The sequence below is a fragment of the Myxine glutinosa genome, unplaced genomic scaffold (assembly GCF_964187855.1).
Source record: "Myxine glutinosa unplaced genomic scaffold, kmMyxGlut1.1 SCAFFOLD_2872, whole genome shotgun sequence".
NCBI lineage: Eukaryota > Metazoa > Chordata > Myxini > Myxiniformes > Myxinidae > Myxine > Myxine glutinosa.
Window position 1 is genome coordinate 1,321 of NW_027618966.1, and position 14,386 is coordinate 15,706.

Sequence of the window (14,386 nt, forward strand, 5' to 3'; positions counted from 1 at the left end):
CGAAAATTATTTTGAGTTTAATCACAGGTAGCATCATCTCTGGGGTGTGCAACTATGCTGTTGGTGCAGTGCCCCCTCCAGGAATTCGTAATTTGTTGAGGATGGCCATAATGACTCTTCTTTGTCGAAAGACCCCATTGGACCTTTAACATCCACCCACTTATGTTGGCAGATGAGATAATCTAGCTTATCGCCCATTTGAGGGATGGCACACATTGTGATGCAATGCTCTATCTATGAAGAAGCATTCCCCGCAGTTTATTGCCGTGCTGAGAATCAAAACCCATCCTCGTAGCTCCAAGGTAAGTGTGCTATCTCTGTACAACCCTGTCACAAAAAATGTAATCTTACACAAAATTAAATCGAATTATCCACGATTACCTAAATGAGGAGAGGCAGGTGAGCCATCATCATTAGGAGTCAGGGAAATTATTCTTCAGCAGCATTTCCACAGACCCTCATCAAGTTTATTCAAGTCTAATTTTTACTAAAACCACTGCTATATACAGTGCATTACAGGTGAATTTATCCTGCACCAGAATTTATGAAGATTATGAGACCTTTGTGCCAATGCCATGGTGAAATCTCATATTCTTCATGTTTCATTCTGAGCATCATGATTCTTTTGTCGTCGCAGTCCTTGTGCCATTGGAAATTGTTGACTAACACCACAGAGTGCCTTTTCCGCTGTATAAGTGCAGCCACTTATTGAATGGGAGAAAATGAAAGAGTAATGAATATATAATGACATAATGATATCCTTGGGGGTTGTGTGGGAGTAAAAAGCATGTGTTTACACGAGTCTGGTCGATTTCATCTATTGGCTCTTTGTTGCATGACTCCTTGTGACCAAAACTGAGTTAGGAGGCCTTTCTGAGACCACAATCATTGTGTTTCTAACGTCTGAGTGAAGAAGATTCGCAGTATAATTTATTTTTTTGAAAATATATCAATAGAAAAACATTTTCTTCCGATCTCTCAAAAAAATATATGCATTTAACAGGAAACTATATTGTGATTTATTGATCGATGGATTGATCCTTTACTGCCATTTTTACCCCTGCCACGGAGGTTACATTTTCAGCCCTGCTGTCTGTCTGAGCACGATAGCTCAAAAAGTTATGGACGGATTCGGATTAAACTTTGTGGACAGATTGGGTCGTCAAGAACAAGCAGTTTTTGTTTTTTGTATGCAGAATCGAGGCTCGTGTAAGAGCTAACACATTGAACATGAAAACATCCGCAGACACATAAAAACATGCAATGAAGGGAGCGGGAGACAAGAGGGGGAGAGAGGGAAGCACACAAGCACAACAACAGTAGAGAACAGGGACGTTGGAAAATCTGTGGGAAGGGGAGGGCTGGGGAAGGAGGGAGGGGTACACAGTATAAAGCAAATTAACACTACTAGGATTAGAATTAGTTTCAGGTCCGAATGCAGATCCGGCCTATCAGTGGAATACAAAACGTATTCATCATCGTATTGTATTGTATTCTATTGTATCGTATTGTATTCTACATCCATAGTCGTTCGGCCCTGCATTCCTTAGTCTTGTTCGGAATGAGATATAGAACTCATGGCATTTCAAAGTTCAAACTCCAACCTACCAAACCTTCTTGTTCTTTTATTTTAATAAACCATTTTTTTACATTACGAAACTTGCATTGCACTAATTTTAATATTTCTTCTTGTTTGCTACGGATCCACATTAACCTGCACCTGTGCTAAAAGGTCGGAATCTCTGGAGGGTGGAACGTTTTGCATTCTGCCCGAGTTTGCATGAATAATGCATCTGGATATTCTGTTTAATGGACTTCCTGGGTAATTGCAGAATAACTCAGCAGTTGAGGGAATGTTTATCATGCAGTAGTATTATAAACCTTTTCTCTATTGTGGATAAAGTTAGTATGTGACAGATGAGAGTGCCATTAAATGTTATTTGTCGGAAGGCCAATTTGTACACAAGTAAGCAGTCTCGTACGTAGGAAATGGGACATTTCGCAAACAGATGGAAGGGAGACGCTCTGCAAATTCTGCGACTGGTCTGTGAAATGTGATTGCATCGTTGGTTGTGATTCATTATAATGCATCTTCTTCTTATTCTTCTTCTTAATCTCCATTGTATTCCCATTTTTTCACCCTTTGAACCACTTTTTCCCAATTTGCAACACCTTTCCCACATATTAAAATGCTCCAAACAAGTGATGATTTATTACATCCCTCCTTCCATTTGGTTAATATCGCAAGGTCAAAAGGTGTTGTGCTAGCCACTCAAACCTTGTGTCGCTTTCCTTTTGCAGACTGCTTGCTGCGAATCGATCACTTCTCGGTCGTCCTGGAGATATTTTCACGTGAATACGATATGAATGAAACCAGGTGCTGTATACACATACCTGATGATTTTGCACGTGGTTTCCCAGCTTTTGTATGTTTGGGGAACTAATGGACAGGACTTTGTTGTGGGATATTGCATCGGTGGTGTTGCAGTGAGAAGGCGACATGACAGCGAGGTGCATTCAATCGGTACTACATATTGATTTGCACACGCTTTGTAATTTAAAGTTCAGGGAATGAAAGCCTCTGTAAGACAGAGATAAAGCGCCTGAGAGCATTGGGGTTAACTCTGCAGATAGCTGCTGTTGTTCATTGCACTGCCATCATTTCAACACTTAGGGACACGTAGCGGGTGAGGAATTTGCTTCCTTCACAGGAAAGCACAAACCCTTGATTTATGACGATCTAGCCTTGCGAAAAGTTTTGAAATATATATATTTATTTTTGTCTGTAACATTCCACAAAACTTTTGGGAAAGGGAGAAGTGTGCATGGGGAGGGATGCTGGTGGCTGCAAATTATCCCGAAATTGGGGTCGGCTGTGGAACACTCATGAGAGCCACTTGTGCCAAAGGAAAACTCTGATTTTAAACCAGGCATTCGGTCTTGATGTCTTGGGGTCATCAATCCTGCTTGGCCTCCTTGTCCTTTTGCCCTTCTCTTTCCACCGTCTCTGCCCGACTTGTTTCACGCAGTCTGTTCCTTTGCCTTAATTATTATGTGACAGGAATTATTTTCCTGTGTTTTGTACCAACCTTCAACTGCTGCTCAATATTTCCTTCAAATGAAGTTTTTGCATTTTTACCCTTTTTTTTTAGTCCTCAGAATTGATTTGACGTGTTCCTGTATCACATCAGATTAAAGGTTGATTGAGTATTTTCTTTCAAACAAATGGACATTTCAATATTTCAATGTACTCATCATTCAAATCATCATCTTAAGAGTGGCAGGTAGATTAGGAAGAAAGCAGACGAGAGAGGAAGTGTTGGGAAATCTTTTTTTACATGGTGATTGCAGATGAGAAATGTTATGATTAATTTGTCCTCATTTTCCCTCTCCACATGCCATTCTTCCCACTAAAGGGTTTACGTGACATTTAGCGTGGAACATGCAGCTGTGATCTACAGACCTCATGCTTCCTGCTTTGCAAAGACGCTGAAGCCAATACTTCCTAAAGTTCATACAACTTCTCCATCCCTGAAAAACTATGGTTCCAAACCCAACCCAGCAGCCGTATGGCAACGCGACGAAAAGGAGAACCATGCTGGAACAAGTAAACAGGTCAGGAGTTCTTTCCGCGGACTCCATCAAGAGTCTGATATGAAACTTTGCCAGGGACTGCACCAACCATCATGTTCCACTGCCATAGCTCAACCATTCACCATTTTATGCAAAGAAAAACTGACCCATCGCATGGAGATAAACAGAGAGAGTGCAGACAGTGCCAGGCCAGTGAAAGCTCTGGCCTTCTCAGCTCAAGTACGCTCTTTGGCACCTGCTCTAAGGTTATATACTGGACAAGAAAAGACACGTTTCCTGGAATATTCACAAAACTATTTTGCAGAGGTATGATTTCTATTTCTGAAAGTGTTTTGGCTCACCTCATGTTCTGCTTTGTCAATCCCTTCCTCTTCATTTATACTTCACTCTGCAGGTGCTTCTACCCCCTTTCTGCAAATGCTTGCCATGCCACTTTTTTTTCTTCCCTGAAGTGAAAAAGTTTTTCTTTGTTGTTTAAAAAAACAAAAAATCTGATATATTTTCTGATATATATTTTCTGATTATATATATATATATATATATATATATATATATATATATATATATATATATATAGTTACATATTTATGTGAATTACTATTCCGGGCTTTGCTTATCAATGTGTAGTCGATTAAAGGTTGTTGTGATTAAAGGGTCAGGAGCCCTTCTGAGAAAAAGGAGACCGGAAATGGGAGAAGAAAAGACACGAGCTCCTGGAGACGCGACGATTCTTCTTCTTCCTCGCCAAAGCTCGGACGCGAGCGGTATCGATTGAGCAACGTAAGAGAATCGGCGTTTCAAAGCCCGTCTGGCGAGAGGAGTTACCGGGACGTGTAACTACCCTTTGACACGTCAAGTCACTGTGGGTTCGTGCACGGAACCAAGCAGCTGGCACAGTTCGCCTCGCCGTCTACAAGGCCGCGTACGGGTCGCACCTGGGGCCGCGCGCGCTGGGCAAGCCGCGTGTTGCTTTGCCTGCTTTACATTATCCGCTTTGCTTGGCCAGGAGGTGCGCGCTGCAGCCATTGTTCCCGGTACGGGACGTGCCCGGTGAAAGCACGTCAGGAAGGGTCCGTTCAACCGCCCACGTGCGGAGATCGAACTACAGGAGTACGGAGACATTGTGAGAGACATTGACCACAGAGGGAGTCGGGAGTGGGGCTCACGTGAGGAATGTATAAGATGGCCATCTTAGAGTTAATGTAGATGAGTTTACATCTTTGCACTATTGATTGTTGATGGTTGATTGCTCGGGGAATATATCATTGATTATTCCGGATCCTTGGTGTGGGGTTTTTTTTTCTTGGTTGGAATTCATATTGATTGCGTTACGAAAGCGCATACATAATAAATGTTTCTGGCGGAGTTCCTCTCACGGTCCGGGGGTCACCGAGACCAGGTAGTCACCGGGAGGACCACATAACAGAATTGGGGGCTCGTCCAAATTACGATTTGCGGATTCGCAATTGGGTCTACGTCCGGGATATAAAATTGTATAAAATAATATTTTTATTAATTAACATTTATTAATTAAGTATTAATTGGTAAATTTTGGGGGAAATTGGGGTAAAGTCTTGGGTGAAGGTTAACAGGTGTTAACGATAGGCACCATGGCGTTTGTGGCACAGAACTTTGCGGTAACCCCGAGTGAGGCACAGTTCCGAGCGTTACTAAAGTCGGACCTCTTGAAATTGGCCAAACATTTTAACTTGGAGGTCCGAACTAATTTGAGGAAGGCAGAGTTGCAGACCACGGTGATACAGTCTATGGTGGGATTAGGAACATGGGACGAGTTAGCCTGGCAGTGGCTACCCGAAGAACCAGAAGACGTTGAGCTCCGGAAACTGGAGTTGCAATTACGGAGCCAGGAACGGATCAAAGAAGAAGAAAGGAAAGCAGAAGAGAGGAGAGAAGAGAAACAAGCAGAGGAAAGGAGAGTGGAACGAGAACTCCAGGAAAGGTTAAAAGAAGAAGAAAGGAAAGCAGAAAAGGAAAGAGCAGAAGAAGAAAGGAAAGCAGAAGAGAGGAGAGAAGAGAAACAAGCAGAGGAAAGGAGAGTGGAACGAGAACTCCAGGAAAGGTTAAAAGAAGAGGAAAGGAAAGCAGAAGAGAGGAGAGAAGAGAAACAAGCAGAGGAAAGGAGAGTGGAACGAGAACTCCAGGAAAGGTTAGCAGAAGAAGAAAGGAAAGCAGAAAAGGAAAGAGCAGAAGAAGAAAGGAAAGCAGAAGAGAGGAGAGAAGAGAAACAAGCAGAGGAAAGGAGAGTGGAACGAGAACTCCAGGAAAGGTTAGAAGGAAGAAAAGCAGAGGAGAGGAGAGCTGCAAGGGACCTCGAAGCAGAGGAGAGAAAAGCGGAAAGGGAATTAAAGGAACGTGACATGGAGCTTCAGCAAGAAATTAAATTCTAGGAGCTGGAGTTAATGAGAGAACGGGGAGAGGGACCACCCTTGCTGACGGGGTCGACACCTAGCCAGAACACCTGGGATGTGGGCAGACATGTGAGGCTGGTTCCACCCTTCAGTGAAAAGGAAGTCGCTAAATTTTTTCCACACTTTGAGAAAGTGGCTCGACAGTTAAACTGGCCGGAGGAGGCCTGGACCATACTAGTACAAAGTGTGCTGGTGGGAAAAGCTCAAGAGATTTATTCGGCGCTACCAATGGACCAATGTGCAGATTATGAGGTATTGAAGAAGCACATCCTCAAAGCCTATGAGTTGGTTCCGGAAGCTTACTGGCAAAAATTCAGGAATGCCAGGAAGAGGGAGAGTGAGACCCATGTGGAGTTTGCCAGAGTGAAAGAAAACATGTTTGATCGGTGGTGTGAGTCAAAAGGAGTCGGGAAAGACTTCGAAACATTGCGTGACTTGATCCTGGTGGAGGAATTTCAACAGTGTGTCCACGAGGACATCAAAGTGTACCTGCAGGAAAAGAAAGTACCGAAGTTGTGGGACGCAGCCACCCTGGCAGATGATTATGCCTTAACCCACCGGATAGGGGTCCACGAACCTAACTCCTCGCCTAGATCTCCGCAGGGGAGGTGGGGAATAGCAGGTGCGGAGAACGACAATACATGGCGGCGGCCTCGAGAGGATTATGGGGACAACGCGGATACCCCACCTGTTCGAAATCAGAGGGCTGCGGGCCCAAGACAAACTTATTTTTCAGGGGGCCCGAGGCAGACCACGAGTTTTTCCTCCGGGCCTACTTGCGCTTTTTGCAAGAAACCTGGACACTTGATGTCCAGTTGTTACCTCATGAAAAGGGAAGACCCAGAGCGGAGTCCGACTAGTACAACTCCGAATGCGATGGCAAACGTAAGAAATCGCCCACAGAAGAGTTACCAACCATTTATTTATGAGGGGTTGGTCTCACTCAAGGGAGACTTGACTAACCCAAGACCGGTTAGGGTTTTGAGGGACACAGGAGCCCATCAATCCTTAATGCTTGAAGGCATTTTGCCATTGTCAAAGAGTACCGCAACTGGTGATAGTGTTCGGTTACAAGGGATCGGTGGCTGTGTTAGTGCCCCACTTCATGTCATCCATTTGGAATCCGATTTGGTGTCAGGACCGGTCACCGTCGGTTTACAAGCCACGCTTCCTGTAGAGGGAGTATCTGTGATTATCGGGAATGATTTGGCTGGGGGGCAAATTTATGGTAACCCGAGGGTTGGTAAAGAGCACAGCAGGGAAAATAACACCCCACCAGCTCGGGATGGCGACAAAAGTTCCAAGTTATTTGTAGGGGGATTGAACTTCAACACAGAGGAAGAAGTTCTGACCTCTGTCTTCAACAGATATGGGCCGCTGGTGGAAGTGCGGGTGGTAAAAGACAGGGAAACGCAACGGTCAAGAGGGTTCGGCTTTGTCACGTTTGCAAGCACAAGAGACGCCAGGGAGGCAGAGAAGAATTGGAATGGTAAGGATTTGGAGGGTCGGACCATAACAGTAGGGAAGGCCTTTCGTAGGCGTGAGAGGTCTACAGAAGAGGACAACTTGGCAGTAGTTTTGGGGTTGGCAGCAGCCGATATTACTATGGAGGCTCCCAGAGTTACGGCACCTCCCGAAAGAATGAATGTCAGAGCACTGGCCGAGAAAGAGACCGCCAGTCAGGTAACGGCTGGGACAAGGGGTCCCACCGTAACGGTTAGGAGTCTGGAGAAGTTGAAGCACTATATACGGGGGAGCCGCCGAGCCGGGGCTCCTACACGGACTAACCGTGAACGCCACGTTCTTAAAGGCGTCCAGGTAGTGAACTTTCCTGCACGGACTAACCGTGAACTCCACGTTCTTAAAGGCGTCCATGTAATGAACTTTCCTCCCCGGACTAACCGTGAACTCCACATTCCTTCAGGCGTCCATGTAGGGAATATTCCGCTGGGCCTCCCGAAAAAGTGCTATAGAGAGGTTTAAATTTGGGGGCTTTGGTCACCACCTCTTAACCGTCATTCAAGAGAAACTAGAAGTGGTTGACGCTTGGTCCAGAGGGAATTAATCTAGGGGATCGTGTGAAATTTTGTTGCTTTATTTTTAAGTGATGACTGTGCCCGGGGGGAACTGATGAGTTGGGGGGGGGGGGGGTGAGTTATCTGGTTTGTTTATCCAAGTTGGCCGGCAAAGAAAGTTTTCGCTGGGTTCAAACTGTCTTTCTTGAAGGGGGGGAGTGTTACATATTTATGTGAATTACTATTCCGGGCTTTGCTTATCAATGTGTAGTCGATTAAAGGTTGTTGTGATTAAAGGGTCAGGAGCCCTTCTGAGAAAAAGGAGACCGGAAACGGGAGAAGAAAAGACACGAGGTCCTGGAGACGCGACGATTCTTCTTCTTCCTCGCCAAAGCTCGGACGCGAGCGGTATCGATTGAGCAACGTAAGAGAATCGGCGTTTCAAAGCCCGTCTGGCGAGAGGAGTTACCGGGACGTGTAACTACCCTTTGACACGTCAAGTCACTGTGGGTTCGTGCACGGAACCAAGCAGCTGGCACAGTTCGCCTCGCCGTCTACAAGGCCGCGTACGGGTCGCACCTGGGGCCGCGCGCGCTGGGCAAGCCGCGTGTTGCTTTGCCTGCTTTACATTATCCGCTTTGCTTGGCCAGGAGGTGTGCGCTGCAGCCGTTGTTCCCGGTACGGGACGTGCCCGGTGAAAGCACGTCAAGAAGGGTCCGTTCAACCGCCCACGTGCGGAGATCGAACTACAGGAGTACGGAGACATTGAGAGAGACATTGACCACGGAGGGAGTCGGGAGTGGGGCTCACGTGAGGAATGTATAAGATGGCCATCTTAGAGTTAATGTAGATGAGTTTACATCTTTGCACTATTGATTGCTGATTGTTGATGGTTGATTGCTCAGGGAATATATCATTGATTATTCCGGATCCTTGGTGTGGGGTTTTTTTTTCTTGGTTGGAATTCATTTGATTGCGTTACGAAAGCGCATACATAATAAATCTTTCTGGCGGAGTTCCTCACGGTCCGGGGGTCACCGAGACCAGGTAGTCACCGGGAGGACCACGTAACAATATATATATATATATATATATTATATATATATAGATAGATAGATATATATATATATATATATATATATATATATACACACATACAGACTTGGCATTTAATATGGAATTTTTTTTTCCCCTTGACTTGGGTTTACTTTCTTAACTCAGTATATCAATCTGGTGAGTTTCTTTTACACTTCGGTGATTTATTTGTTAAAAGAACCATGTCACTGATTGTCTGTCGCAGCAAGAAGTCAACAACAGGATTATATCACAGGTGGCGTGGCAAAATGTACGGACCGGTGCATTTGATGATTGGCTTCACAGTCGGGTATACAAGGGTTGTTGCGTTCTGTATTAGTGGAAAACAACTGCTGCACGTCTCCAAAAGTTATTGCCGCTTCCTCTGGAGATGGTCCGTCAACTCTACAATGCTGTTTGTCATGGAGTGGTGGCTTTACGAAATTACGGCATGAAACAGCGTGCTATTGCTCGGCAGTATGGCATCACTCAAGGTCAGGTGTCAAAGATCCTGAAACGAAATGCTCAGAGGGGTGTCCCTACTCCAATACCGAGGCCAGGATGTCCCCGCAGAACCACAAGGAGGGATGATCGCCAGCTGCACCGGTTAGTCCACAATGGCCGTCCCAAGTCAGCTAATCGGCTTAGGGCTGAGTGGCAGCAACTGACAAATGTGCCTGTATCCAGAAGGCTAGTCAACCAACGACTGGTTCAAGCAGGCTATCGTGCCAGGCGTCCCCTGAGAAAGCCATGCCTGACCAGACAACACCGCCATTGCCGATTGCAGTGGGCCAGAGAGCACCGTCAATGGCAGCCAGGACACTGGAATCACGTGATCTTCAGTGACGAGTCTAGATTTCTGGTCTAACGTCAAGATGGCCGCGTCCGACTGCGCAGACAAGTGCATAAAGCCTACAACAAAGATTGTATAGTGCCAAGAGTCCAAGCTGGAGGTGGTGGGGTGACCGTTTGGGCTGCTTTTCATGCAGGGGGCAAAACTGACCTGGTTGTTCTGAATGGAAACCTGAAACAGTTCAAGTACAGGGCCATTCTGGAAGAAACATTGCTTCCATTTGCTCGTGCAGCCTATTGAGGAAACTTTGTCTTCCAAGATGACAATGCACGGCCTCATCGTGTTCGCATGATCCAACACTTTCTTGCTGACCGTGGTGTAGAGCATATGGAGTGGCCTGCCATGTCCCCGGATATGAATCCGATAGAGAACTTGTGGGCAGAATTAACGCGTCAAATCGACCACTTGGACCAGCAGCCGACCTCTGTGCGTTAATTGCAGCAGGCTATTGTCACTGCATGGCGAGCGATTCCTGTCCAAACCTTGGCAAATCTCGTGAACAGCATGCTTCAACATGTACGTGCTCTCCTGAATGCTCGTGGGGGTTACACGAAGTACTGAAGTGTAATTTTACTGTCTGTAATCCCAGTCATAATTTAACTTTTGTTTTTGTTAAAAAAATTTTTGGCTAATGTGCAAAATAAAGAGATACTTCTGGAAAACGCACAGAAGTTTAACACAGTACTGTCCGTGAATTGAATTCGATATCAGTTTGCATCACTTTCAAGGATCAATTAATTTGTTTCGAAATGTCAAATGTGGTTTTTGTTTCTTTTAAAGGTCACATGAACAAAATCTAGAATAATTTCAACATAATTCCAATGAACTTTTGGTTATAAGTCATCTTGAAAAGTAAGTTCACCCCCCAAAAAAAATATTCCATATTAAATGCCAAGTCTGTGTATATATATATATATATATATATAGATATATATATATATATATATATATATATATATATATATATATATATTCACGTGAAAAAGTACGTACACCCCATGTAAAGTTTTGACTTTTTCAACATATTTAAACATACAGCTATTTGATCTTCATTTCAACAATATTGATAGATAAAGGTGATATAATATAACAAATATCATGAAACATTTACATTTTGTAGTCCATTGTATAATTTAAATAAACATAAATGCTAATTTCGCATGTGGAAAAAGTAAGTACACCCCTCCATTTATCACTACTTCAAATACCTAAAATTAGAATCAGGTCTACCAGCTCCAGCTCAGGTGCAAATGATTAGAACATCGTTAGAGAGGATCTTCGAGGAACCTGTCTTATTTAAACCTCAGACATTTAGTTTGGTTTGCTCTTTGTTGTTGAAGTGTGTGGCGTCACCATGCCTAGATCAAAAGAGCTCTCTGAAGCCTTCAGAAAGAAGGTTATAGATGCCTACGAGACTGGGAAGGGATTTAAAAAGATCTCCAAACAATTTGAAATCAATCATTTGACTGTCCGGAAGATCATCTACAAGTGGAGAAGATTCCAAACAACTGCCAACTTGTTCAGGCCAGGCCGCCCCAGCAAGTTCAGGCCAGGCCGCCCCAGCAATTTCAGCCTGAGAGCAGACCGCAAGATGCTGAAAGAAGTCTCTAAGAACCACAGAATGTCATCACAGGACCTACAGGTAGCACTTGCCACTGTTGATGTCAAAGTGCACGAGTCTACCATTAGAAAGAGGCTGCACAAATTTGATCTACATGGGAGGTGTGCCAGGATGAAACCTTTGCTGTCCAGAAAGAACATCAGGGCAAGACTAAAGTTTGCCAATGAACACCTCGGCAAAGACAAGCACTTCTGGAACAATGTGCTCTGGACAGATGAGTCAAAGGTAGAGCTATTTGTCCACAGTACCAGAAGACATGTTTGGCGAAAATCAAAGACAGCATTTGACCACAAGAACCTGATACCAACTGTAAAGCATGGTGGTGGAAATATTATGGTTTGGGGCAGCTTTGCTGCATCAGGGCCTGGGCAGCTCACCATCATATAATCCACTGTGAATTCTTCATTGTAGCAGAGGATGCTTGAGGATAATGTGAGGACATCTGTCAGAAAAGTTGAAGCTCAACCGAAGGTGGACCTTGCAACATGACAATGACCCTAAACATACCAGTAAACCCACCAAGGAATGGCTGAAAAGAAAGAAATGGAGGGTTCTGGAATGGCCAAGTCAAAGCCCGGATCTCAATCCCATCGAGATGTTGTGGGGGGATTTGAAACGAGCGGTGCATGCAAGAAACCCCTCAAACATCGCACAGCTGAAATAATTCTGCATGGAGGAGTGGGCAAAAATTTCTCCCAGTCGATGTCAGAGACTGGTAGACAGTTATAAGAAACACCTACTTGAGGTTGTTTCTGCCAAAGGGGGAAATACCACCTATTAGAGCCAAGGGTGCACTTACTTTTTCCACATGTGAAATTTTCATTTATGTTTATTTAAATTATACAATGGACTACAAAATGTAAATGTTTCATGATATTTGTTATATTATATCACCTTTATCTATCAATATTGTTGAAATGAAGAGCAAATAGCTGTATGTTGAAATATGTTGAAAAAGTCAAAACTTTACATGGGGTGTACGTACTTTTTCACATGAATATATATATATATATATATATATATATATTGTTACAGACTCGGTGTTAGATGTTAGTTTACCGAGCGGTTTGGTATTACCGCGTCCGCACAGTTACTCCCCGATTAGAACCCTTTCCCGCCCGATTCCACTCGAACGTTGGCTGAATCGCGCTACGCTAAATCAATGAAGGAAAGGACACAACGGCTGGGATTAATGCAACGACACAAGGGGTACAGTTCTCAAGACCTCCGGAGGAGGATATAATATTGGTGATGCAGAAACGGGTAGATTACACGGGAAGAGGTAAAGCACAGCAAGATGGGCACTTAGACACAGTCTTATCTATCCCCGACAGACTACAGACAAACGGGACAAGACGGACTTACACGGGGATTGATGGCAAGGAAGGGCAGGCAGTCGATAGCTCAAGGTGCACCTTGGCTCAGGGGCAGAATCAAACGTGGTCCGGTCCAGAGATGCGGGGAGGTATTCAGCGCTTGGAGGTGGCGTCCTTTCTTCTCCAAGCTGAGGCGCATCTGACGTCACCTCCCTCTTTCTGCGCAGCATGTCCAGCGGGGAGTCATGCCCTCGGCTCGTTAGCTCCGCCCCAGATGGAATTGGTCCGCCGCTTCTTATTGGGTGCGGGGGGTTACCGGGCTCCGCCCTTGACGAGAAGCTGACAGCGAGCCCCTGCGTGGTAACCCCGTCGGAGCACATGTTCAATGGCGGCTAACCAAGCCGGAGTGAGGACGCACACTCCCCGCGCCGCCGCCGCTGTTGTTGTAATTGTTGTTGTACCATGAGGAAGAGCTGTGGGGAGGTATTGGGAGGTCCTAAACTTTCTAACGGTGCCATACAATCACATTCTGGTGCAACGAAGAGTCAGAATTAATGGAAACGAGTCCTTAACTGACATAGACTAAGAATAACTAGCAAGATGTCCTATAGTTGTCTACGTGAGATGCGGTGAACCTGGGTGCGACATTTAATGGGGGAAATAGGGGAAGGTCGGTTCTACAGAGTGTTGTTTACAGACAATGGGACTAGGGAATGGGGGATTGGGGATAGTTGGGGAGTATTGGGGAAATAGGGGAATATTTTCAAGCGGATATGGATGGAAGCCAAATCCCATATCCGCAACATTGCACGCTTCTCTACCTCGGGGCGTCCCGACCCGATAAATTTTTACCTACGTTAGTGTGGCACTCAGATGTAGTTCCCTCTACTATTAACCCAACCCTGAGTGCGACAGTTTTACAGATGTTCACAAATGAGTAAATATGTCCCCCTGCGACGTTGCACCCTTCTCCTCACAGAAACACACCCACAGGATAACCGAATCGCGGAAAGAATCCTCAAACTAAACATACAGCCAGTAGGGAGCATTATTTACACAAGACTACACTGATATTTACACTACGATCCAGGACCTGTTCTTTGAGGAACACATGCAGATGTTATGCATAGAGAGAGCACGCATGCCAGCATCGATACACCAACCCACGAGTGCTCTGTGGCCTTACGGCCTTTAATAATGTGCAGAGCACCCCATCCAAGCACCAAAAGCACCACCCCATTATGTACAGTCAGCACCATCCGGTGCACCAATAAAGTGTTCAATAATCACCGGTGGTGTCGCAGCCGGCCGATGTTCTGCCGCCGGTCTTGCCTTGGAGCCCACTTGGTGTTCTGGCTTCCTTCAAAAATAAAGAAAGGCGCCAACCGCGTCCATTTCTAAATTGTGGCCGTCAGGGGGGCCAACTATAAGTGGTTCACCTGTATGGCATAGGTGCCACGTTGACCCAGAGGTCCATCAACGGG

The 14,386-nt window shown here is 45.1% G+C and overlaps 1 protein-coding gene across 1 annotated transcript in view; it reads left to right on the forward strand.

Annotated features, from left to right (window-relative positions):
- Positions 1–2,301: 2,301 nt before the first annotated feature.
- The window catches only part of LOC144889337 (uncharacterized), a gene marked incomplete at both ends in the record, with an annotated part of 40,638 nt that continues 28,553 nt past the window's right edge, over positions 2,302–14,386 (forward strand). The window contains 2 exons of the mRNA XM_078769520.1: positions 2,302–2,377; positions 3,417–3,900. Of these exons, the coding sequence (XP_078625646.1) occupies positions 2,302–2,377; positions 3,417–3,900 (560 nt within the window). The remainder of the gene's footprint in view (positions 2,378–3,416; positions 3,901–14,386) is intronic.